At 40.5% G+C, this 24,059-nt stretch overlaps 1 protein-coding gene across 4 annotated transcripts; it reads left to right on the top strand.

Moving 5' to 3' along the window:
• The first annotated feature begins 23 nt into the window (after positions 1–23).
• Positions 24–20,119, top strand: LOC139658818 (serine/threonine-protein phosphatase 6 regulatory subunit 2-like). 4 transcript variants are annotated; one of them, XM_071536994.1, is made up of 24 exons: positions 24–403; positions 4,032–4,201; positions 4,527–4,781; positions 6,291–6,477; positions 6,708–6,845; positions 6,937–7,002; positions 7,236–7,348; positions 8,050–8,163; positions 8,712–8,838; positions 9,201–9,353; positions 9,798–10,028; positions 10,172–10,236; positions 10,927–11,042; positions 11,165–11,250; positions 12,381–12,461; positions 12,587–12,684; positions 12,980–13,037; positions 13,414–13,541; positions 13,654–13,778; positions 13,904–14,048; positions 14,466–14,554; positions 15,487–15,688; positions 16,806–16,910; positions 18,253–20,119. In XM_071536994.1, exons 3-24 carry the CDS (start codon positions 4,555–4,557, stop codon positions 18,299–18,301), a joined length of 2,703 nt encoding a protein of 900 aa, XP_071393095.1. In that variant the 5' UTR covers positions 24–403; positions 4,032–4,201; positions 4,527–4,554; the 3' UTR covers positions 18,302–20,119. The 4 variants fall into 4 exon arrangements, with proteins under 4 accessions (XP_071393095.1, XP_071393093.1, XP_071393094.1 ...); XM_071536992.1 differs by having other exon boundaries at positions 13,654–13,808; XM_071536993.1 differs by having other exon boundaries at positions 11,144–11,250.
• The last annotated feature ends 3,940 nt before the right edge of the window (positions 20,120–24,059 follow it).

The following is a 24,059-nucleotide window of genomic DNA, read 5'->3' as shown; positions in this document are numbered from 1 at the left end:
GATTCGAAAAATATGACTGAGTTTTTCCTGCTTTGCATGCTAAACTTAGCTTCGTGTTTGAATTATTTTGTATGTGAGTACAAATTGTAAGTTCTATATCTGAAATAATAGGTAACGCTATTGATGTCAGTTAGCTGTTAATGTTGGGAAACTGTTTGTTTGATAGACTTCAAAGCCACATTTGACTAACGTTAGCTAAGTTAAGCTAGCTAGCCTGTGCTGTCGCAGACTGACCCCTTCTTCAAAACAAATCACAATTCGCTCGCGAGCTAATGTAGGTTAGCTAGCTAGCTAACGGTTAGCTCGATAGCTAGTAACTTAGTAGCTGGCTGCTTGACGAAACACCCCACCAGCCATCTAGTACAGACGAAAGGAGTAGCTGACAGCAGACTTTTAATAAAAGGTAAGTTTTGGACATAAACCTCATGGTGCTGAACGCGTTTCAGCTGGCAGCTAACCCCGCTGCTGCATCGTCAAAGTTAAACGTTACTTGGAGAGCTATTTAAGTTGGCTAACTTAGCTCAGGACATGTTAACTAGTAGCCAATTAGCTGACGTTCTAACTGATAGGTAGTTGTTGCGAAAACCTGGGTAAGGAGGAACTAACGTTAGCTAACGTTAACTGGCTTGCTAAAATGTGTCTTGCTAAAGAAAGGTTGCAAGCCAAATTAGCCAGTTGGCTAATAAACTAATGTTAGCTAATCAGCTAACTTTGCCAACAGAACTAACTTAGCTGTTAATGTATTAGTTGGTAGGCTTATGGTTGGAAGCAAGTGAGGTTAACGTTAATTTTATTTGTTGTTGACAGATATTTGACTAATATTTACTACTATTATTTGTTAATGCCAAGTTATCGATAAGCTAAGATAAGCTAAGGAGCGTTGTTCAGTGCAGCCATTCCGAATGGCATCCGAAGTTGGCTGAGGCCAGCAGTAACGCAACCTAAACCTAGCCAAGTTACTGAAGGCAAATGATGCATACAGTTAACGTTAGCCAACGGTTGTTACCGATGGCTGAAGCAGAAACAGTGTTTTTTTTTTAAATCAGTAAGTGCGAGGAATGTAATTAATTGTGAGGAATGTAATTAATTTCAGTCATGTGGAGGGTTATGTTGTAGTTGTCTGTAGCTCCGCTGGAGTTGAAGTAAACAGAAATCTGAGCTCCTACCCCAAGTCAGTTGATGTGCATTTCATGCCAAGGCTACGATAGATCAGTTTACATTTCTTTAGCTACACACTTGTGTCTCTGCATTGTTGAACAGTCTCATCAACATATCAAAATATCAAAAATCAGTGGTAAACTGCTGGAGTACACTCTCCTAAAGGTTACATTGAACATTTGAGAGTATTTTTCTTTTGTATACCAAACGTTAGATACAGAACTGCTCACTGAATTTCCAGTTTAAGTGCATCTGAGATTAGCGACAGGCCGAGTAAAATGTGCTTTTGTCCTTTTAAGTGCACCATTGCAAGAGTGGTTGGTCATTTGGTAATCCATATAGTTAGGCATTTTTAGGACAATATGATAAACACTCAGTTGTCACCAGTTGCTTTATTTACATGCAGCAAGTGAAGGTGAAGGAAGAGTTGACAAAGTGTATGGTGTGCTCCCTTTCCCTTGATTTCACCTCCTTTTAACTTGCCTAATTACAGACTATTGTTGGTTCACAACATCCACTTGTGTGCCCTTCAGCCATTGTTCCTCTTTTCATCGTCTGTTATATGTGCCAGTAGACTGTTTTTGTTGAGGTTGCCTCTGGTGGGTTCTATTTTGGATGTAAAGTCAAGCGTTTGCTTTCCTGTTCAGTGTCCACAGGGAGCGTTGTACGGGTTATTATTGCACTTGTGTACTCTGTAAATGTATGCCAGATGGACGCTGCTGCATGTGCAGGGCAGGGTCCTACTCAGGGGAAAAAAAGAAAAAGGAGGAAGCACTTGGATTTCCTCCTTCAGTTTTACTTCCATGATGGACAATTGGTGACATGTTGGACAGACACGTACTTTGTCTTTTATGAAGCAAGCAGATTTGATTTTTGTCACCGCTGGCGTGTGGTCGAGATTAGCTACCATAGTAACCAAATGGGAAAAAAAAAACATGAACATACTCCATTAGTTACAAAAACATTACATACTTGTCTCCATCACTGAAGATACATTCACCATTTAGCATCATCAGGTAATGGGGGTTTAAAAGCCTCTTGTTGCACTGCCGATGAGACATGAGGAAGAGATGATGACCAAATCTTGTTCAGCTGCCGTCTAAGTATAGAGTGATGAGTGTGCATGCATTGGCTGTTTGTGGTTTGATGTAGTTTTAAGCCGCAGTAACTAGCCTAATTTGTTGTGTGTCAGTGTGGGAGGCTACCACACCTTTCATGGTCAGCTCTAGGCCTAAACATTGATATAACATAAGTACTACAGATTAACTTTATGATAATTTGTAGTTTGACAGTTATCGATGACCTGCGCCTACACCACAGCCTAATGCACTTTGATATTGTGATAAGTACACAAAGAAGCTTGCAGAAAACTAAAGGGAGACACTGTTGAGACTTCCCAGGGAGCTTCGTTCGTGGGGAATGTTTACTATGGCATTCGTACTTACCAGTGAATATTCCCATTGTGTAGACTTAATACCTTATTCATGCAGACATGGATCATCCTAATTAGGTTTGTTGGAGCTCTTAGCTCTTATTGTCGATGTTTCCCAAAAGACAGCACAACATTTCAAAATATCTCAATGTTTTTGAACTTAAAAATTATGTTTAGCTGAACTATAGCTTATATTGCAGCGCATATTTAACCTAATAGGCTACTGTTTTTGTAAAACCAAGGGGGTTAACACATGAAAGCAGTGTCATATCACATTCTCATTCACTAAAGTGAAACCTACATTGTGCAGAGGTGTTTTATTTACTAGGGTTTGACTCTCTGACTCCACCCTAACATCATCGTCATTACCTGTCAGTTTGATAGGCACCATGGTCACAACCCCACGACTAACAGCCAGGCTCTTTCCCAAACAGTTTTGTCTTCAGGCAGTTTAAAGTTTACAGTATGGATAATCACAGAGGAATAAACCTGGAGATTTTGTCTGATGCAAGGTCACAAATTGACTCCCAAATTTTGCCATTAATATTTATCAGGTCACACACTTTGCATAAAGTTACATAAACAGTAAGGTTATACCATAGTCACTAACAAAACTGTAGGCTTAAGTACACATTTTACTTTGTATTAGATTACATTACATGTTAGTAGAGCTGAACAAGTAATTGAAAAAAAAAATCTAAATTGCAATATGAACTTCTGCAATTTCAAAATCGCAGAGGCTGCAATTAATTGCTTAAGAGAGAGGCGCCCAAAATGGATTCTGAACAAGATGTTTTAGAGCTCGAGGTAGTTTTTGGTCCATGAATCAAGAACAATATTGGTGAAAACTTTTCATCATACTCAAACTCAGTAAATCCTGACATCAATTTTTTTTAACAAATTCACTTTTCTTGAAACAATTTAAAAGTTCTAAAAAATTTATGACAAGGAAAACCTGTGATGATACGAATCACAGCTTAAACCGCAGTTGCGATATTCTGTAAAATAATAACAATTAGCTTTTTTGTCAATATCTTTCAGCCCTACATGTTAGTCAGGCTTAGGTTAAGTTTGAGGTGTTGGGTTGAATAAATAAAATAAAGATTGCACAACGAGAATGGAATTCACTTTATTTGCCAAGTACAACAGATGTATAGGAATTTGTCTTGGTGGCATTGGTGCAGAGACATTATCAACAACTTTAGAGTTTGACAGCTGACACACAATGATACGAGTTTGAAGTACAACAGGACCTCACATATGGTGCAAAAGGACAATGAAGACACACAATAGACAGTAGACTATACATATCATGCTATTTACCTGCAGTATTTATGTAGACTCAAAATTATGGCAGCAAGGTATGTCAAAACAGTGTCATTTCTCCTGTATCCTTGTTGCACAATTGAATAATAATCCCTGCTGTCTCCTCCTTTCCCAGGTTATGGTGAGCCTCTCAGCGTCTCATCTCCTAAAGAGGCCTGTGTTCTAAGAGGAGACCCATGCTGATAAATGCCAGGCCTCGCCACACTCTCTGCCGTCTGCACAAACACAAATGCCTGCCTGCCCGTGGGGGAGGTCTGATTAAAGATACCCACATTTCATCCACTGGTATGTACGAGCGATTTTACTGGGCAGACGTCTCAAGCCTCGCTGTAGTTGTCTGCGCTCAACAATGATACAAAAGGGAATAAAGTGATTACGCCTTGTTGCCGTTCCAGCCCTTTAGTGTTTTTATCCTCTGGCTTACACCCTCATGTGTTTACATCCACTTTTATCCCCTGCTGCCTTCTCCACCTACGCCTCATCCCCTCTCTTCCCTCTCCCGCCTCCGTTCTTTCATTGTTTCTGGCCACTGCTGTGCCTGCCTCTGTTCCCCTCGTCCTCTCCCACCTCTATTTTCTTTCCCCTGCCTCCCCGCTGTCCCGTGGCCCAGGGCTGTGTCCCCCGTCCCAGCGGCCACCATGTTTTGGAAGTTCGACCTGCACACCACCTCCCACATCGACCAGCTGCTGGACAGGGAGGACGTGACGCTGAGAGAGCTGATGGAGGAGGATGACGTCCTGCAGGAGTGCAAGGCCCAGAACCGCCGGTTGCTCCTCTTCCTCTCCCAGGACCACTGTATGCAGGAGCTAGTCAGCCTCATCACCACAGAGCCTCCCGCCGACCTGGAGGAGAGGAGCCGCTTCAAGTGAGGCCGCACACTGGGGGTCGATGGGCAGAGGCTAGGGATTGGTTTTTAGGGGGATGGTGAAAAAGAGAGTTGTATGGTTGTAGTCGATACAGCCTTCTATAACTGACTAGAAATGAAAAATACCTGGACAGAAAAGTTAGTAAGTTAATTTTACCAGGTAGTCCCATTGAGATAAAGACTCGGGAGACATGGCCAGGAGAGCAGCATTTAAACAAATATAACAATTGCAGACAAACAACATACAGTGCAGTCCGTAAGTACTTGGACGTTGACACATTTTTTGTTGTTGTGGCTCTGTACTCCAGCACTATGGGTTTAATACCTATGGGTCGCAGACTTCAGGCAGTCATCGATTGCAAAGGATTTGCAATCAAATATTAAATATGACAACTTTAAGTTTGTTAATTTCTCTGCTTTTGGAGTATGTGTAAAAAGAGCTGCAATTCCTACACGGTTCACCCGATATGGATGTAAATACCCTCAAATTAAAGCTGAGAGTCTACATTTTAACCTCATAACCTCATTGTTTCATTGTCATTCATTGTTTCAAATCCAGTGTGCTGGAGTACAGAGCCAAAACAACAAAAAATGTGTCACTGTGCAAATACTGGTGGAAATACATTGTACAAAAGCAAAAGTCAAAGTCACAGAAGAGAGAGTAAAGTAAAATGTTCACTATAAGTGCTTCAGTTGGCAATAACCCATACCAAACCAGAAGGCTCCTGGGCCAAACCTATTAAAATGTTGACTAAACAAAGCAAAGACAGCTCCTTATTGAGTCTGACACAAGATTCTTCATCAACAGTTGAAACTCAACAAGAGAGACCGGCTCTTTCAGCTTCAAATCATTTTGTCAATGAGTTCCATGAGGTGGAAGCATGAAGCCACTAATGCTTAATTTAGGGACCGATAACTAAAACCAATACTGTGATTGTATTCAGTCACTTTTGGTCATTCGTTCTTTGTTTCATTCATTCTTTTGTTCTTTCGTTCGGTCATTCAATTAGTGCATTTCTCGTATTTACTATTTATATTTTCACATGCATTCATAGTGCATATAGTTTCATTTTTGTTTTTCATATTGTACATATTTCTTATTTGTTTTTCTTTGTCTCGGTTTGCTGTAACCACTATAATTGCTGCTGTAATTTTGTGCAAGTTGCACAATTTGGATTTAACATGCTGTAATTCATGTATTTGCATATTCATATATTATTTACTTTATACGCTACAGCAACAGTAATTGTTGGTTGTGTTTAATACACCCATTTGCTCTACTGTAATTTTCTTTGCTATACTCTATTTATTTGTTGCTGCAATTATTGAAATTTCCCCACAGGGATCATTAATGTTTTATCCAATCTAATATAATCTAATTTCTACCAGACTTTTAAAAAGATATTAGAGCTCAGATAATAAGGAAACATTTGCAATATGATGGCACTGTAATATCATTAACTGCACCAAGCCTCGCTCTCATCGTCCTCCTCCCTGTATTCCCTTCAGGTTTCCCAACATAGCTTGTGAGCTCCTGACCTCAGATGTGTCCATTATCAACGACAAGCTGGGCGGGGACGAGTCTCTCCTGGAGATGCTGTACCACTTCCTGGAGCAGGACCCGCCCCTCAACCCGCTACTGGCCAGCTTCTTCAGCAAGACCATTGGCAACCTCATTGCCAGGAAAACTGAACAGGTAAGTTGAGAAAGGTCATGGTTTGGGGAATGGTTTGTTGAATGAAGCATGAAAAATCCATACTTGAAGACTTAAGACCTGTAATCTGTTGTCAAACGAGTTGACAACAGACAAACAAAACAGAAGTCTTGTTTTTAAAGAAAGAAAGGGAGATGATTAATCACAAGTTCAGACTCGCCCAGTTTGGCCTGTTTTGTGGAAAGCAGAATATTGAGCACATTTCTCTCCAGGTGATTTCGTTTCTGAGGAAAAAGGAAGGCTTCATTGGTCTGGTGCTGAAACACATCGACGCCTCAGCCATGATGGACCTGCTGCTTCGCCTCATCAGCTGTGTGGAGCCTGCCCCCTTGAGGCAGGAGGTCCTCAATGTAAGCTGCTCTGTTTATGTGTTTTTCTCCTTCGGTAGAGTAAGGATTAGCCTTTAAAGACTCTTATGGAGTTTCTCTTTTGTTCTTCAAGTGGCTGAACGAGGAGAAGTTGATTCAGAGACTCACAGAGCTAATCCATACTGGCAAAGATGAGGAGGTGAGAAACATTGGGGTTTCATTGATATTTGAAGACTTAAGAACTGTAATCACAAAAATAACCCCCTTTCACACATGCAGTCATCTCCAAAAATGTTACAGAACTTTTCCATTAAGGATTCATGTGTTTAGGGGGCAGGTCTTTCTCAAATGATGGCACTGTTATTAGTAGTTACAGTAGTGAGGTCTTGAAGTTAATTAGAATTAATTCTAATTCACTGATTTTCTTTCCAGAGACAATCAAATGCGTCCCAAACGCTTTGTGACATCATCCGCCTTAGTCGAGACCAAGCCAATCAGATGCAGGAGAACGTGGAGGCTGACCCACTATTGGCTGTGTTAGAGTCGTAAGTTTAAATTTTCCTTTTTGATATGAGTTCCTGGCGGGGAAAAGTAAATCTCACCCGAGACGCGGGACCTGATGTAACTATCGCTTGTGCTATTTAGGGTGAGTGTGTATTTAAAAACCTGGCTTGGATGTTAGACGGACTTAACCCACAACATCTCGCCCGCTAATTTCCAAACCTCACCATCAACCTCAAGAACAGCAGACTAATGGGCCGGCTGAAGCTGAATGGCTTTGAAAGGAGAATACCTCATCTTAGGGCTGGGCGATATTGACAAAATCAAAAATCACAATATTTTAGACAGAATACCTTGATATCGATAATGTGACAATATTTTGGAGATGAGTATTTGTGCTTTTATAAGATACTTACACACAATAACATTTTGAAAATTAGTAATCATCATTAGTAATCAGTAATGTGTAATCAGTAATGTGGATATGATGAGCAGGTAAAGCCGATCATTGTTTATTTTACTCATAACAGGCTAATGCGTTCAGAAAATTGTATCACTTTACTGTAAGGCAGCATTTAAGACGTAACATTTAAGTTATTTCACAATATTACGAAACAATATCTTGTCTCGTATCACAATATCGATATTATACGATATATCGCCTGGCCGTACCTTAGCTGAAACATTTCATTATCAAGTTTGTTTGTATCTCAGGTGTGTGTCTGTCTACCCCTGTGTGTTTCAGGCAGGAGAGTGTAGCGGGGCTCCTGAAGACCATGTTTGAGGGAGAGAGGAGCGAGGCCTCCATCGTTAACGGAACTCAAGTGCTACTTACCTTACTGGAGACCAGGAGGTCTGGGTGAGTCAAACATTAGAGATTTTTATTTATTTTATTATTCGTAGTTTATTTAGGGACAGTGCAGTTAACATAACATTACACTTCACAAGTTTGGAGTTTGTAGCTATTGCTAATTTCCATCTCTAGTCCCTAGTTGGATTTTTAAATAGAACCAAATGTCTTGTATAGACTAATAAAAAATACAGAAATCTAATCGAAAAATACATCTAATTAATTGGTTGTTTTACCACGTAATCAGTCAATCTTAAAATAAGCTATTATAATATAAAGAGTTCTTGACTTTTGAGTTAAATATTTTAGTATCCTTAATTGGTGTTATTTTAGATGTTGGGATTGGGCCCAATTTTTGGTTTTTGATTTGATTGTGTTTTTATTTTTCTAAATGTGGGGGCAATTTTCTAACTGTGTGTAGCCTCTGGAAAGGAAACACTGCCCCTCATTTAAAAACTCCACTGATGTTGTTGCTCCTGTCTTAGCAGGCAGGCAGCAGGTATTTTCATCATCTCCAGTCTAGTCACCTAATCTTTTTGTCCGTTTGTCTCCCCCAGGTTGGAAGGGCTGATGGATCTGTATTCTCAGGGTTATGAAAGGTCTTACACTGTCAGCAGCAGTATTTTAAATGCCATTGAGCCCCATTTAAAGGACTTCCAGCAGCTTCTCCTGGATCCCCCCAAGGTAAAAGCCACTGAGCAAATCATGAACAAATCATAAACACAAGCACTTAGGAAATGCTAGAATCAGCTGACTTTGTGTAAATTGAATATAGTTAATAACACTATTATTACTGGTAATATTAATACTACTACTGATTTGCAGACAAGCAGGCAATGCCTCAAATAAGACAAAAGCAATTCTAACATTTAAACTGGATCTTGTAAAAGTACTGCAGTACCTGATACTGATACTTGGAAGTGGTACTATACTTTTCTAGTGTCATACTGTTTCATTGTTTTCCCTGCTACGGTGTCTATTTAGAATTTAAACCTAGGCTGGTATTGCTATTTTTGATGTTGTGACTTTTCTCGTTCTGTGTGCAGAAAAGTGCAATATTGACGACCGTTGGCGTTCTAGAGGAGCCGCTGGGGAACGCCCGCCTTCACGTGGCCCGGCTGGTGGCCGCCCTGCTGCAGACCAGCGCCCCCAGTATCTGCCAGGAGCTCTGCAATCTTGCCACCATGGACCTACTACTGGTACGCTCAGCCTGGCCTGACGTGGCATATTTGATCTCCACAGCTCCTTTTTGTTTACGATTGCTTTCACTAGCACCATTCTCTATAAACGTGCTTTTAATTGATTTTATTGATTTTATCTTATTTTGTTTCTTTTTACTGTTCTTACAGTTCTCATTGCTTTTATTTACTATTGTTTTATTACCATTTTTCCTTTTTTACTTGTTTCCTCTTTTACTGTTCTTACAGTTGTCATTGCTTCTGTTCACTGTTTTATTGCTGCTGAATCGTCTTGTTTTATTATATGCTGGTCTGTAAAGCACTTTGTAAAACAGAAATGTGCTATATAAATAAAGTTATTATTATTATGTGTCTAAACTCTCACACCCTCATTATGTTTTTTGTTCTGTCTTTCATGTGGTCGCACAACATGTCCCTGACTCCGGTCTTCCTCTCTCTCCACAGGATCTGTTCTTCAAGTACTCCTGGAATAACTTTTTGCACTTCCAAGTGGAGCTGTGTGTGGCGTCTATCCTGAACCACCCCTCCGCAGAAGAGCGGCCCATCCCGGGCCTCCAGAACCACGATGGGATGCCTGCAGCGTCGAGCCCCGAGGCCCAGGCTGAGGCGGAGGCGGGGGAGCCAGGCAGGACCAGTGACCCACAGACCTCCATCCACAACGCCCTCGTGGCACATGTAGGTGTCTTAAGCAGCTCGGTATCTTGGACTTGGTCTGTGCCATGTTGTTGTTGTTTTTTTTACACTTTTGCAAGGTTTTGATGATCTTTCTCAAATATTTCCACTCTCACCTTCATTCCCTCTACCTGTTGAACCCTCAGCTCTTCCAGAAGTGTCGGCTGGTACAGAGGATCCTTGACGCCTGGGAGGAGAATGATAAAATACAGTAAGTTTCTTCTCATGCAGTAGTTGTGTCAGTCTTGGCTCAGCATTGTGCTTGAAGTCTAGGTTTCTAGTCTGTTCCGATATAGTACAGGGTGTCTAAATTTGTTCTGAGCGTTTGAAGTCTTAAATTCAGTTTTAGAAGTCTTAAAAATGTTGGTGCACTGTTCTTCTGGTGATAAAGTAACCCAGTCATGCAGACTATCTTAATATTTTTTTTCCCATTCTAACTAGCATTAAAAAGGTATTAAAAAGTTAAAAGTCTTAGTTGATGAAACTTACAGGCACCCTGTATTAGTATCTAAGGCTGGAGTAACATGCAATTCACAGTAGAGAATCTGTTACCACTGCATCATTTTGCTGCAGATGTATTGCATTGCTGTGCAGGTGTTGCATGTTTTGGATTTATTTTAGTTAAGCGAGAATCATGCATGTCTAAACTAAAACAAATGTTTTGTGCTGAAAACATTTCGTCAGTGAATCAAAGCTAAAAAAAAATGCTGTAGTGCTCTAATTGTTATCGATGCCTGATCGGTTTCATCTTCATACCTTAGATTCACAGGATTCTTGGATAGAATTCCTTACATAGTTTGCAGCAACATCAGTGTGTTACAGATTTTGTGTGATTGTGGTGTTGCAGTGTTGTTATTTTGTATGTTGAAAGTAATCCTAAGTGTCTGCCTGTGACTCTCAGGGCGGAGGGCGGCACCAGGAGAGGCAACATGGGTCACCTGACCAGGATTGCCAACATGGTGGTGCAGAACCTGGAGAAAGGACCAGTACAGGCCCAGATCGCTGACCTCATCAAAGGTAATCATGTGTTTCAACTGTCCTGACACCAGATGAGTTTCCCTCTTCATTCACTGAAAAGTAAACCTCCTCGTGTTGTTGTTGTTGTTGTCGTCATCAAGGTGTGGTCTGCTCATTTGCAGAGCTGCCAGAAGACTGCAGAGGTCGCTGGGAGAGCTTCGTGGACGAAACCCTGAGAGAGACGAACAGGAGGAACACAGTGGAGCTGGTGAGATACAATTCAGTCACGCTCACTTCCTCCCTCGCTAATAGCTTTTAACTTCCTCCCACGTACTTATAACAGACTCATGGTGGTGCAAACACAGAATGGTACAGCGGCCTGGTTTATGAAGTAGTTTGCGAAGTCTCTGCTGCAGGATTTTGGTCTATGAATCTGGCTGCCAACAGAAACTCCCTCTCAGACATGGAAAAAACTTTGATTTGTTTTTAGACGTTAAAAAAATAAATACTACACTTTACTCTCTGTGTTTGGAGTACAGCTGTATCACACTGTGTTGGGACCAGCCATTTATTCAGATTGGACCAACTGTCTCAGCACAACACATTGTCAGAGCGGCCCAGGGAACTTAAAATCAAATGTGACCTACAAATTAGTGGATCTTTACCACTAATACTACTAATTGTCTGCCTGCTCACAAGCCTCTCACAAGGTGAAATCCCCTCCCTCCATGGTATAAAAATCTCCTTTGAGACCCATTCCCTTGTTAAATTGCTGTTTTTGTTTTTATGGAAAGGGAGGAAGCTCTCCCTAGACACATGTATACAAATTACCCATGGGCTCTTGGTTATTATTCTGTCATTTGCGCTGCAAGAAAATGCATTTGCAACATTTTATGTAGTTTGTATGCTCAAAAAACTGCAAGTCTATGAGCTCTGAAAGATGAGACTTAACTATTAGTTATAGTAACAGGAAGGTTCAGTGGCACACCACAAGAGGACAGTAAATCTGTTTGCAATGTAATTTTGGAGAAATTTTAAATGAAATTCTTTTATGTTCTATTGTCCTTTTTATATGATGAGCTGAGATGTTTGCTTTATAGCAAAGTGACCTCTATTTCTGTTATTTTCTTTTTGTTAGATGATTATGAAAGACTTGGCATATATTTCAGAATAGGTGGATTTTTTGTGTCACAATGTCAGTAAAGCCTCGGAAACATGGTAGAATACTTTTGTTTTTGTGATTTGGTTTGGGATATGTACACAAATTGCAACATGATTTATAGATGTGTCTTGTAAGCCGATGCTGGGCTGGGAACATGGGGTTTAGGACACTGAAAAAGAAAATCAGTCGGTTAAATAATCCCCTCCACCCTGTCCTCGTTGTGTGCCGTGTTTCAGGTGAGCACCCACAACATGCACTCCTCCAGTGAGGACGACGACATGGAGAGCCCCTTCCCCAACGACCTGTCTCTCCAACAGGTAGGACGGGACGCACCAGCATGACAAAATGACACTTAATAATAAAACGTACCTATCCATCTCTATCTGCACTAAACACAACTGTCCATAACACAGTCGCTTAAATTGCCGTTTGATTTTCCCAGGCCTTCTCCGACTATCAGATCCAACAGATGACTGCCAACTTTGTGGATCAGTTTGGGTTCAATGATGAGGAGTTCAGCGAGCACGATGAAAATATCAAGTAAGCGTTTAAAGTCTTTACACCGTGCTTTGCCTCCCGGGGGAAAAAGAAATAAGCTTTGCTACTGTATGACCTGTAAATCTGAGCAGAGACGCTGTGGCTTTATTTGTTGTATTATCATCAGTGTGTTCCTCCTGTTGTTCCTGTTGTATTTATGTGTTGTATTATCGTTAATAGTTGTATTCATTGCCTATATGTTGCTGTTTTATGCTGCAATGACCCTCATTAAAGTTTCATCTAACCTTCGTATGAAGTTGTCTCACATTTTGACATTCTACTGTTTCTCTTTCCCCAGTGCCACATTTGACAGAATTGCCGAAATAAACTTCAATCTAGATGCTGATGATAATAGTGTAAGTTGTTTGTTCTTTGGTATTTTTGCCAGAATCAGAGTTAAGGGCAATGCCACAGTTGTTCATACTTTGGTTGTTAACTTAATAGGAGTTGATACCTCCAGTTGCTTTCTTGCATCTTTCTCTGCTGTTGAGATATTTGGAAGTCTGTTTGTGCTGATTAATCTCTACCAGAGGCTTTGATGCTTTGCTTCTGGACATGTTCCTTTAAAAATTACAAACCACGTTGGATAAAAAGGCTATGGTTAATTTGTTTTGGTTTTCAGGTGTTCAGAGACCTTTTGAGATGCACTGCATGTCTAAAAATGCTCAACAATGATCTGAGCTATTAAGAATTGTAATTTTAGTCTAAAGGCGTTTATTTCTGTGAACACAGGCCAATGCGGCTGCTTTTGAAGCCTGCTGTAAAGAGAGGATACGCCAGTTTGACGACGCTGATGAGGAAGAGGACATTTGGGAGGAGAAGGAGATAAACTATGCAACACAAGTCAAATCCAGAACAAGGTAAACCAAAGATGACGTGTTTTCTAGCTTGTATTCTCTACTCGGCAAGCCTTTCTCTCTCTCTTACCCTCTCACCTCTCTTCCACTTCTCTCCACTGTTCCTCTCCACCAGGTTTGGGGTGTCCCACCCCTCGGAGGGAAGCTCCAGGAGCAGCCTGGAGAACGGAGGCCGGGAGCGGGACCGCGGGTCTGAATCCGACGAGGACGAGGACTCTGTACAGAATGTCTCAGACGGAGGTAGACGGGAGGACGGCAAAGACCCACACAGTACAGCAGAAGATCATTTAAACTTGCAACCAACACTTCAACATCTTGGATCTAATTATTTTCTAGAACCTTGTGCATTTTTGTTTGGTCTCCAGGTCCAGGCTGGACAGCGAGTTTCGGGGACTCTGGAGGGACTGCGGCAACCCAAACTCCAGGAGGGTGGGACGGCTCAACTGGGAGCGGAGGAGACGCCCAGGGGACGGGCTGGGCCAACTTCACCGAGTTCCAGCCTTTCTGCGGGTGAGAGTCAAACCTGTTGACCCGTTCAGCAGCTAAACTGAAATTTACTGAAAATTCATTTGGTAATTTCTAGTTCTTCAAGTTTTAGAATTGCACAAGGAGTCTGAAAATTATGAGAAACGTGTATGACTACCCATTTAATGTAGTTGTAGACCCACTTTCATTTTGGATATCGTGAATTTTTTTTACTGTGAAGAATAATCTTCAGTTTTAGCGTGATGTGGCCTAGTTGATAGTTGTATTGCCCAGCCACTATCAGCACAGCTCACTGAACAAAATCTTCAAATTCATTCAAGAAATAAAGGAAAAAGGTTTGAATTTTGAAATTGACATTTTGTAGAAACTCCTTATACCTGAAACAACTGTAGTGCATTACAACATGTTAAAGATTTTACCGTCTCTTCCTGGTCCCTGCAGTACGGAGTCGGGTCCCAGATGCAGCTCTCCTGTGGACTCGGGCAGCAGCGACACAGATAAACAAGCGAAGCAAAACCACGATAAGAGCGGTGAGTGTTCGCCTTGACTGTCCCTTAGCTCCTTCTGGTGGAGATACTGCAGTGAGACACAACTTTGTCTCTTGAACACATTCCCAACACAAAACACCGGCCTGGATTAGGAGTGGGGATTGATGTGCAAAATTCACAAAATTGACTTTTACAATCCATTTTTTTCTGGGAATTTTAAATGTGTAACTTTTAACCCTTTAACATTACTTGGCACAATGCAGAACAGAGTTGTAATGTAACAGAAGTCTAAATTGTTTCTGTCTGTCATTCGTTGTTTGCCGCTTGGCTGGAGCTGTCTGCGCACGGTAGAAGTGGAAAAAATCTACGATCAGCTCCTTTTTCCTTGATCCTTCCTTCATGAGATTCAAGGAAAGAGGGAACTTTATGAAATTTAACCTCTGCCACAAAGTATTTTTTGAAAGAACTTCACACCCAAGTCCATACAAAATATCTGGCAGTTAAATGTTGCCACGCTTATTAACAAGCATATATACCTCAAAGAATATCAACGATCAAAGATCTTTTCTGAATCAGTAAGGGGCATCAGTAAATTCGGCATAGAAATGATCCACCAAGTGGCACTCGTGTGATAAAAATGTCCTCTATTGAACACATACCTTTACATTTCTGTTAGGCCTGTTTATTTGATGAAATTAAGAATTTGTACAAGACAAAGTTTGATGTTTTTATTACTTTTTATGGTTATTATGATGCAAAGTACTGGAAAAATAAAAATCACAATGTACTGTACTCAGAATTGTGATTCTTCAGGAATCGCCCCTCGTCTCGATATGATTTCCATGTCTAAAAGGAACTCTGTCTGCCTGTCTGTCTTCCCGTCTGTCTTCCCGTCTGTCTGTCTGTCTGTCTGTCTGTCTGTCTGTCTGTCTTCCCGTCTGTCTGTCTGTCTTCCCGTCTGTCTGTGCGTCCAGCGGTCAGTGTCTCCTCTGGTTCGTGGCCAGTGGGAGAAGGGAGGAAGGCTCCCCTCGTGGCCTCGGACAGCAGCTCCTCCGGGGGATCCGACAGCGAGGAGGACGACAAGACCGCCGCCGCTAGCTCCGCCCCCGCCGCAGCCACAGCCGTCGCCTCGGAAACGGCCAGTGCCCACGGCAACAAGAAAGCTGACCTCAAAAGGTTTGACATGACTGCGTCTTGACAAAATGCCTCTCGCTTGACCGGTCCACTCTCCAGTCACACATGAAAACAGGGTGTCTGTGTATATAAACATCTATATTTGAAACATAATTACCACATTGAGGTAATTATAGACTGGACCAGGACTTAAATTACTGGATTCATTCAGTTTTGCTTTTCTAAATACAGTAAATCCTGGGAGCTTCTCTTGTACTCTGCAGAGAAATCTGCCTGAGATGTTTTTACAGTTCAAAAGGTTAAGTAGAACAACCTTGTAACTGGACAGAGCTGGGTGGTTATTCGTTACAATAATATTCTTTATTTTGTCAGTAGTAGGTAGTGTAACAAATCATCAATAGTATTGCAGTTACCAATCAAAGTAAGTCATTACTTCTGTTATCAACCCCTCTAAATATTAGATTAAAATTGAAGTATGCAAAAACTATTTCCCACCCTCATCTCCCAACTTGTTTTCATCGTAGTCGTCATCCTCTGTCGACATGGGAACACATGAGCATTAGCATAGATGAGAAATGAAATGGCAGAAAACTTTACTTTCTCTGGGTGAAAATATCCCCACTATGATTTTATCGAGCAAGCAAAGGATGAGAAAAACATTGGACCGCAACGCTATTTGATTCCACTGACCTGTCAGATAGAAACACACAGGAAATTCAACTGAGTTATCCCATTTTTCTTTTAATGCAAGTGAGGATGCAGTTGCCAATTTTGGGGGTGTAAACGGAAAATAAATAGCGGAACAAATTACAGCTCCCAGGGAGTAATGAGTAAAATAATATTCCTATGCTTCCATACTTTTTTTGAGCACTGTAACTGAAGATGTCACAATTTTTCACATCTGCAAAAGCGGAATAATATAAGATAGTTTATTGATCCCCATAGGGAAAATTTTCTTTTCTCTTGGCCTCCTCCACAGAGGTCAGAGGTCAGGCTCGGCTACAGAACAGTATGGGATTCAGTGTCTTGCTCACAGACACTCACTAAGAAGTCCAAATCCTCCAATGTTTTTTTACCTACTGTTCTACCTACTGAGAGCTGTGTTGTTGTTGTAGAAAAGAAGTGACTCTCACCCTCCATGTTTGTCTCTGTCCTGCAGCGAGGAGAGTCCGGTGTCTCTGGAGAAACTGTCTCTGTCGGACCCTCCTAAAGCCTCGGAGCAGCCGCCTGCTGGAGACGCAACCACAACACAGACTGATAGGAAGTAGGTGTCACCGGTGTATGGAAGTCCAGGAGGTCATGTGGTTCAGGGAGATGAGCGCATGTCTTTTGTGTTTTTCCAGAATAATGTAGTATTTCAGATTGTTTGAATTCCTTTATTACAAACCGTCACTCTCAGACACATCCGGCCCGTTTAACAACAGGATCGTCCGGTGTGTCACGCCTGCAGATATATGAAATGTTTTTATTGTACCAGGAAAGAGAAGTTTTTCACAATGATGTTTTGACACCTTCGCTTTGCCCTTTTTTGTAATTATTCCTGCCTCTCAGCATTTTTGGTTGGTTCCCATGTCTTTAACCTCATTGAATGTAATCTTGTGAAATGAGTCTCTCTCTCTCTGGATGGTATTCGTATCACATGGGAACATCAGTAATTTGATTTTGCCCATGCAAATTGTGATTTCATTCAGTCAACTGCTTAGTAAAGTAATTTACTGGGGGGCGGTGGTAATCCAGGGACAAAACAGACAAAAAAGTGACAACAGTACAGCAAAAACGTCTTTTTTAAATGGCTCTAACATTGTAAAGAGTGATGCTGCTCTGCCCCGCCACTGGTTATATGGTTCTTGTAATAGAGATTTTATGTGCTTCACATAAAAGGAAAAAAAAAAAAAACAGAATTTGTCTCGTCACTACACCCAAACAGTTTGCTCTGGAGCAAAGGAGCAAACCCCTCTGCATCCTGACATGTCATATTATTTTATCGTATTCCAGTATAGGAACTAACCGCTGTGCCTGTAAGATTTATCAATCGCCGCCTTGGAACATAGGAGCAAACCTCTATGTTCTCTAAAGCAGTGATTCTCAACCTTTTTCATATCAAGGACCCGGAATTAGTAAACATTAGAACCACGGACCCCCCATTTGATGAGATTTTGTCTCTCAAACCCAAATCTGAGAATATTTTTATTGTTAAATATGATTTTGTCCAGAATCCCTTTACTATCTGTACTGCAGGTAGAGAGATAACAGTGAAACTATGACGAAAATAGTTACTCTTCTGCATTCTCTAATCATGTTAACTTCTTGTAAATGAAATAATGCTGAAGTTTAACAATTCATCAATTTGCTGGGGACCCTCTGGAACCCCCTCAAGGACCCCTGGTGGTCCCCGGACCCCACGTTGAGAACCACTGCTCTAAAGCGTCATGTTTACAGGAACGACACGTCTGTAAATGTCCTCAGACGAGCCGAGCCTTTCAGTACTCAAAGCCTACGTAGAAGCTCACCCTAAGCAGTATAAGGGGTAATTACATCAGATCCTGTGTGTTTCTAAATGTCTCCCCCCCCCCCCCCCCCTCTCCTGTCCGTCTCCGTCCCAACAGAGAGGAAACGCCACCGCCCCAGGAGGTGTCGGTCAACGGGCCGGTTTGAGAGCATCCAGCGGCAGAAATCCAACCTTGACGGGTGCCACAGACTGTCAGCCTCCTCCAGAGTGACTCCCCCCAAATAACCTCACTGCAACCCTACGGTGTTTTTACTGAATCACTCTGCCATGTTATTGGACCTGGACACTGCCAATCAACACCAATAATGAGGCGGCGGAACATGTAAAAAAAAAACAACAACAACAACAAAAAAATAAAAAAAAAACAACAAACAACCAACAAACAGAACAGAGTGTAGAGGAATCATCTTCAAAGCCTTTTTTTCCGATGTTGCACATAATTACGTGCGGTTTTAATGTAGCAGCGATCTTTAAAAACGACCGAATCCGAGGATTATAAACATCGTTATTATTTTTTTATTTCCTGAAGGATTTGCTCTCCTACTCGTTCAAGCTGTTGGACCCCAAGTGTTAGGGATGTTACATCGCGGCCCCTAAGCGGATAGCACAGGTTAACTTTTAACGAAAAAACGATGCCTCAACAATAAATACCTTCTTTTGTTTTTTTTGGGGATTTTTTTGTTTTTTTGTTTTTTCCTTCAAGCTTAAGAAAAGCACTTATGCAGCCATTTACTGTACATTATAGCACAATGTAAGTGTTTTACCCTCATCTCTGCTGGCCGTCTTATCTGTCCTCTCACCCAGATCAAGGTTTTTACCCATTTTTCTTTTTTTTTTCCCCTTCTCTCTTTTTCTTTTTTTTTTCGGTTGCTGTTGAAACATCTCTTACTCTCCTACATCACCAGGTTTCTGAATGTGTTGAAGTGCTTCAGGAGGGTCCGTCACAGAGGAGGGGAGGGTCGATGAACAGAGCTCTATAGTATTACTGTCTTTTTGCTCATGTGCAATAATGTCAATTAGCCATTTTTATTTAAAATTAAATTCAACATATTTCTTTTTAAAAAGAATCAATTTAGCTTTGTTGGAGAACGACAAGACTCATTCGGTATAGTTATGGGCAAAAAAAAATGAATTTGGATATAATCTCAACTCGAGGTTTCTGATTTTTATTTTTATTTTATTTTTTTTTGTCTTTGTTTCATGTTAGTGCATGTATAACCGGTTCTCTGTTGACCTAGCTAGTGAGCTAAGACCTTCTGATTGTATTGACCTTTAAGTTCTTATTGCTATCCCCCTTAAATCAACCAAACATTATCTACCTATATTCAAATATTATCTACATTTAAAAGTAATTTTACAAGCAATCTCGAGATTACTATTGTTGTCTGTTCCTTTTTTTTTTTTTTTTTGTTTCTTTCTTTTCCACCGAGCACTTACTCACAGGGCAAGAGCTGCTGTTGCATCTGGTTAGAGTGACGCTGTGTTTTTTATTTTATTTTATTTTATTTTGTTTTATTGTTTTTGTGAGCAGCAGGATTGGAAAAGAGCGTTTGGTTTTGGGTTCTGCAGAGCTCCAGGCCTCTCTGGTGTACTTACTTAAAATCATTTGACAGCTATCAGGTTCTACGATCATTGTTAAAAATTTGAAATTAAAAAAGTGTCTGGTTGACCACATTAATACCAAAAGCCTTTCTTGGCAGTTCTGGTTGTCGTGTTTCCACTCCTGCAAAGATCCGACTGTTCAGTTTAATGAGAGAGAAACATCAGACTGAACATTTTCTCTGTTGATCCCCCATCATTTTTTTATGCTTGTTCCTTTCCGCAGGGAGGTCAGAGGTCAGGGTCAGCAGTCCTGGAGCTGGTAGGGAATTGAACCCAGGTCTTCCTGTTCGCTGCAACAAATCAAGTCAGCAAAGTTTTCAAATGACTCTAGTGTTTTTTTGAGGTATTTTATGATAAACATTCACTGGTGGAAAAAGTACTCAAATCCTTTACTGTAAGTAAAAGCAGCAATACCATAATTCTGATTCAGAAGACTTTATTCATCCCTGGGGGAAAAATTAATGGAAAAATACTCCATTAAAAATAAAAGTCCTGTGTTCAAAGTTTTACTTAAGTAAAATTTAAGTATTAGCAGTAAAGTGGACTTGAGTATCAAAAGTAAAAGTCCTGTTGGGGAGTTTAATAATGCAACATATTTCATGAGCTTATCGTATGTTTTGCATGTAAAACCTTATTCTGCAAAGTAACTAGTAACTCCAGCCATCAGATAAATGTAGAGGATTAAAAAGTACAAGATTTCCCTCTGAAATGTAGTGGAGGAAAAGTAGAAAGTCTCACAAAATGGAAATACTCAAGTAAAGTGTTAGTACCTACCAAAGTTGTACTTCAGCACAGTACTTGAGTAAATGGACTAAGTTACTTTCCAGCTCTGTAAACATTTAAGTGAAGCTGGTAGAACTGATAAAAATTAAAGTTACCCAGGTGCTGCATGTAGGTAAAATTAGCATAATTAACAGTAATGCCAGTATTTGATGTGGCTCCTTTGCAATTCTTGCCTCTATATTAGTTATCTCAATCTGCTGAATGGCATGTTTTCCCATTTTTTTCTTTCTTTAAAACTCTTAATAGCAGCCAAAAAGACCAAGAGTTTCAAAATAGTTCCAGGCTTCTGTTGTAGTTGTGTACAAAAAAACAAGCTGATTTCTCAACTTCCCTTTTGTTTGGGAAATATCTCAAAATACCAGCATGGAAAAAAAATAACCTGCCAAATGAAGTGTGTTTCCATTCTAAATTAGCTGACATTTTAACAAAATCTACAATAATGAAAAAAAGTAAAATACACTCAGACAAAAAACAAAATTGAACATTTAAACCCACATTGTTTTTATTTTGATTCTAAAAATATATTACATGATTGACAACATAACCCGGCTCAGAAGGTAGTTTCTAATTTAAAAAAAACAAAAACAAAATAAATAAAAGGAGTATGTCATATTGTTGTGGTTAATGTGGTAGAGAGTTGTCAGGAGAGATGAGTATAACTAGAGTGAAAGGATGAGCTGGGTTTGAGTCGTGTGAATACAGGCTGCGGTCAAAATACACACACACCAAGTCTTCCTCACAGTCCGGTTCTGGTGTTTTGGTCCAAATATTCCTCAGAGGAAGATGAGTTTAAGATCCTCGAGGTCAACCTGCATCTTTTGTTGTTTATTCATCGATTTCTGAATGAGAATTGACCAGATCTTGGAGTTGAGGGGGGTGAAAAAAAGCCTGATAATGATGTTGGAAATACAGCATGGTTTTCTCAGGAGAAATCCATTAAATAGTGTGTTTTAAGGAAGCTGAAATGGCAGCCAAAGCTTTTCATTGGTTTCTCAGGGAGATACAGTAACATGTCACACACACCAAGAATCCACTCTGCAGCATCTTGGTGACTCCAAACCACAACAGCAGGGATTCAGAGTCAGATCTAAGTCTCTGTTATACAAACACTTTCCCAGGCTCTTTATTAGTGATACGCCATGTTTTTCTTAACATCATTATCAGGCTTTTTTTTTTCCACCCGACTGGAAAACGCTTCATCCTGGACGACAAGGCGTGGGATTAAAGTCCTTATGTCAGATATTGTTTTTTTTTTGCAAAACCAGGTGTCATTTAGTTTTCAGTGAGAAGATGGTCAAATCTGAAAAGGTGCTGCGTGTTATTTCAGAATATTTACTTTCTAACTTCTATGTTGAGTCTGTCTAAATTTCTCTTCTTCTACCAGAACAACCAGCTACAGCCTCGTTTCAGTGTGATCATCCTGTGACGTCCCAGTGAGTTTGAGAGTTGCAAATGCCCCATTTTTTTTTTTTTTTTAATTTGGAAAAAACAAAGTAGCTCAAACTGTGCAGTCAGGCAGGTTGGCAGTAGAGCTGCACAATTATGGCTAAAATGCTCATCGATCACGATTACTAAACACATTTCTTGGTCTTGATTCTTCAAATTATTGAAATAATTTGGAGAATTGAGTCGATAACTTGGGGAAAGTTATCTTCCTGCACTTTTGGCATATTCTCTCAGTATCCTCATTATTTTCAGCTACACTGGGCGTTTTAAGTGATAAGAAATGTTCCAATATTGCAATATTGATATGCAAATATTCTTCAGGTAACTATGGAGACTAAAATCCTGATATACAGCTATGAAGCTCTACTTGTTACCTTGTTCCCATCCTGTACTTGGCCTGATCGGTTCGGTGAGCTAAAACCGATCACCGATACCCAACACCAGGAAGACTTAATGTGGCCGTTTTAAGATTTATTATTGACCATAATCTATATCCAGAAACATCCCACCGCTGTGGGCGAGCAACACAGTCAGATTCAACCAGCCTTTAAAAGAAGCCGCTCCACCTGGAGAGGCTCACTCTTACACAAACACACCATTTCCACTCTTGCATTAGGGTTGATATTGAGTAAGGACAACCGTCTTTTAAGAAAAAAAAAAAAAAAAAAAAAAGACATTGAGGGTTTACTTGTACATTTTTTTCTCCAAAAAAAAAAAAAAAAAAAAAAAAGTAGTAGCATTAGTCACATTAATACAGAAATAAACAAATGGCACATTGGATTCCTAATTTAAAAATAAAGTGGTGCTTGAGGAACTTTCTTACTGAGGAGACAGTTAAATAAATTACTACCATAAACGTTACATACAAATCTGGAGTAGTATATACAAAGGAGTTATTAGACACAAAAAAAAAAAAAATCTACAATTCAAATTTTTATGTTCAACAAGACAGCAGTATAACCATATTTTACATAGCAGGGTTTGTGTTAAAGAGAGTGGGTGTGTGTGTGGTTCTTGTGACAAAAGGGGAAGAAAGAGGGGGGGGGGGGGGGAGGGGGCTCCAGACGACGACTAACCAATACAGTTCTGTAGCATTAAAAAAAAAAAAAAAAAGAAAAAAAAATAGAAGTGAGTTGATTTTTGCAACCTCAAAGAATCCAGCTAAACATATTTCTTTCTCTATAATTTTCTAGCAGACTCCTCTATGTACAAGCTTTAGGACAGAATGTAACGTTAACAGGCCCGGACTGAAAAACACTGAAGCCCGAGTGGAGAGAGAGAGAGAGAGAGAGAGAGAGAGAGAGAGAGAGAGTTGAAATATTAACGGCGATGCATCTCAAAAACAGTTCATTGTAAAGTCTGAACAAGCCCAGTAACGTCCTACTGAATAGATTTCATATCCGAGACACTTGAATACATGTGTTTGCCCCCCCCCCACCCCCGCTTCCGGTTCCGGTTCAACGCAAAGAAAATCTCCCGTTCCAAGTCTCTCTCTCTCCCGAGGCATCCCATAATACTCTCTGCTCCGTAGCACCCCCTTCCATCCTCATCTCTCACCTTCCAGGAAATCCTTTTATATCTTTTTTTAAAAATCATCACATCAACAAAATATATCCCTCCTTTTCCTTCAGCAATATCCCTTAAAAATCTGAATGTTAATAGTGGTTGTAGATGCACTGATGAGAAGCACAGAAGAAGAAGAAGAAGAGGTTTTAGCTTAGTGAGGGAAGTTTCGTCCACAGCCTCTCTCTCTCTCTCTTTTTTTTTTTTGTAAACACTCTTTAGTGACGCTCCGCAACCCGACAGACCCAAGAATCTAATCTCCGACCGGCGCTCTCCTGGTTTGATTACTAATGGCTTTCACAGTATTTTCATCGCCGCCGCCAACCGTTCTGTGAATGAAGGAGGAGGAGATGAGGAACGTTTCATGTCTCTCGGATACAAAATGTGAGATTTTGAAGAGAGAGAGAGAGAGAGAAAAAAAAAAAAAGTAAATTCCTTCATGAACCGTTGAAGACCCCCCTACTCCCCTCCCGCCTCTTCTGTCTTGGGCCACAGCAACACATTAGTGGG

Source organism: Centroberyx affinis, unplaced genomic scaffold (genome assembly GCF_046629955.1).
Source record: "Centroberyx affinis isolate AG114_WGS23_722 - 3 ecotype Tasmania unplaced genomic scaffold, CSIRO-AGI_Caff_v1 ptg002974l_1, whole genome shotgun sequence".
Taxonomy (NCBI): domain Eukaryota; kingdom Metazoa; phylum Chordata; class Actinopteri; order Beryciformes; family Berycidae; genus Centroberyx; species Centroberyx affinis.
The sequence above is the reverse complement of the archived record's forward strand: the minus strand, read 5'-3'. Positions and strand labels throughout refer to the sequence as shown.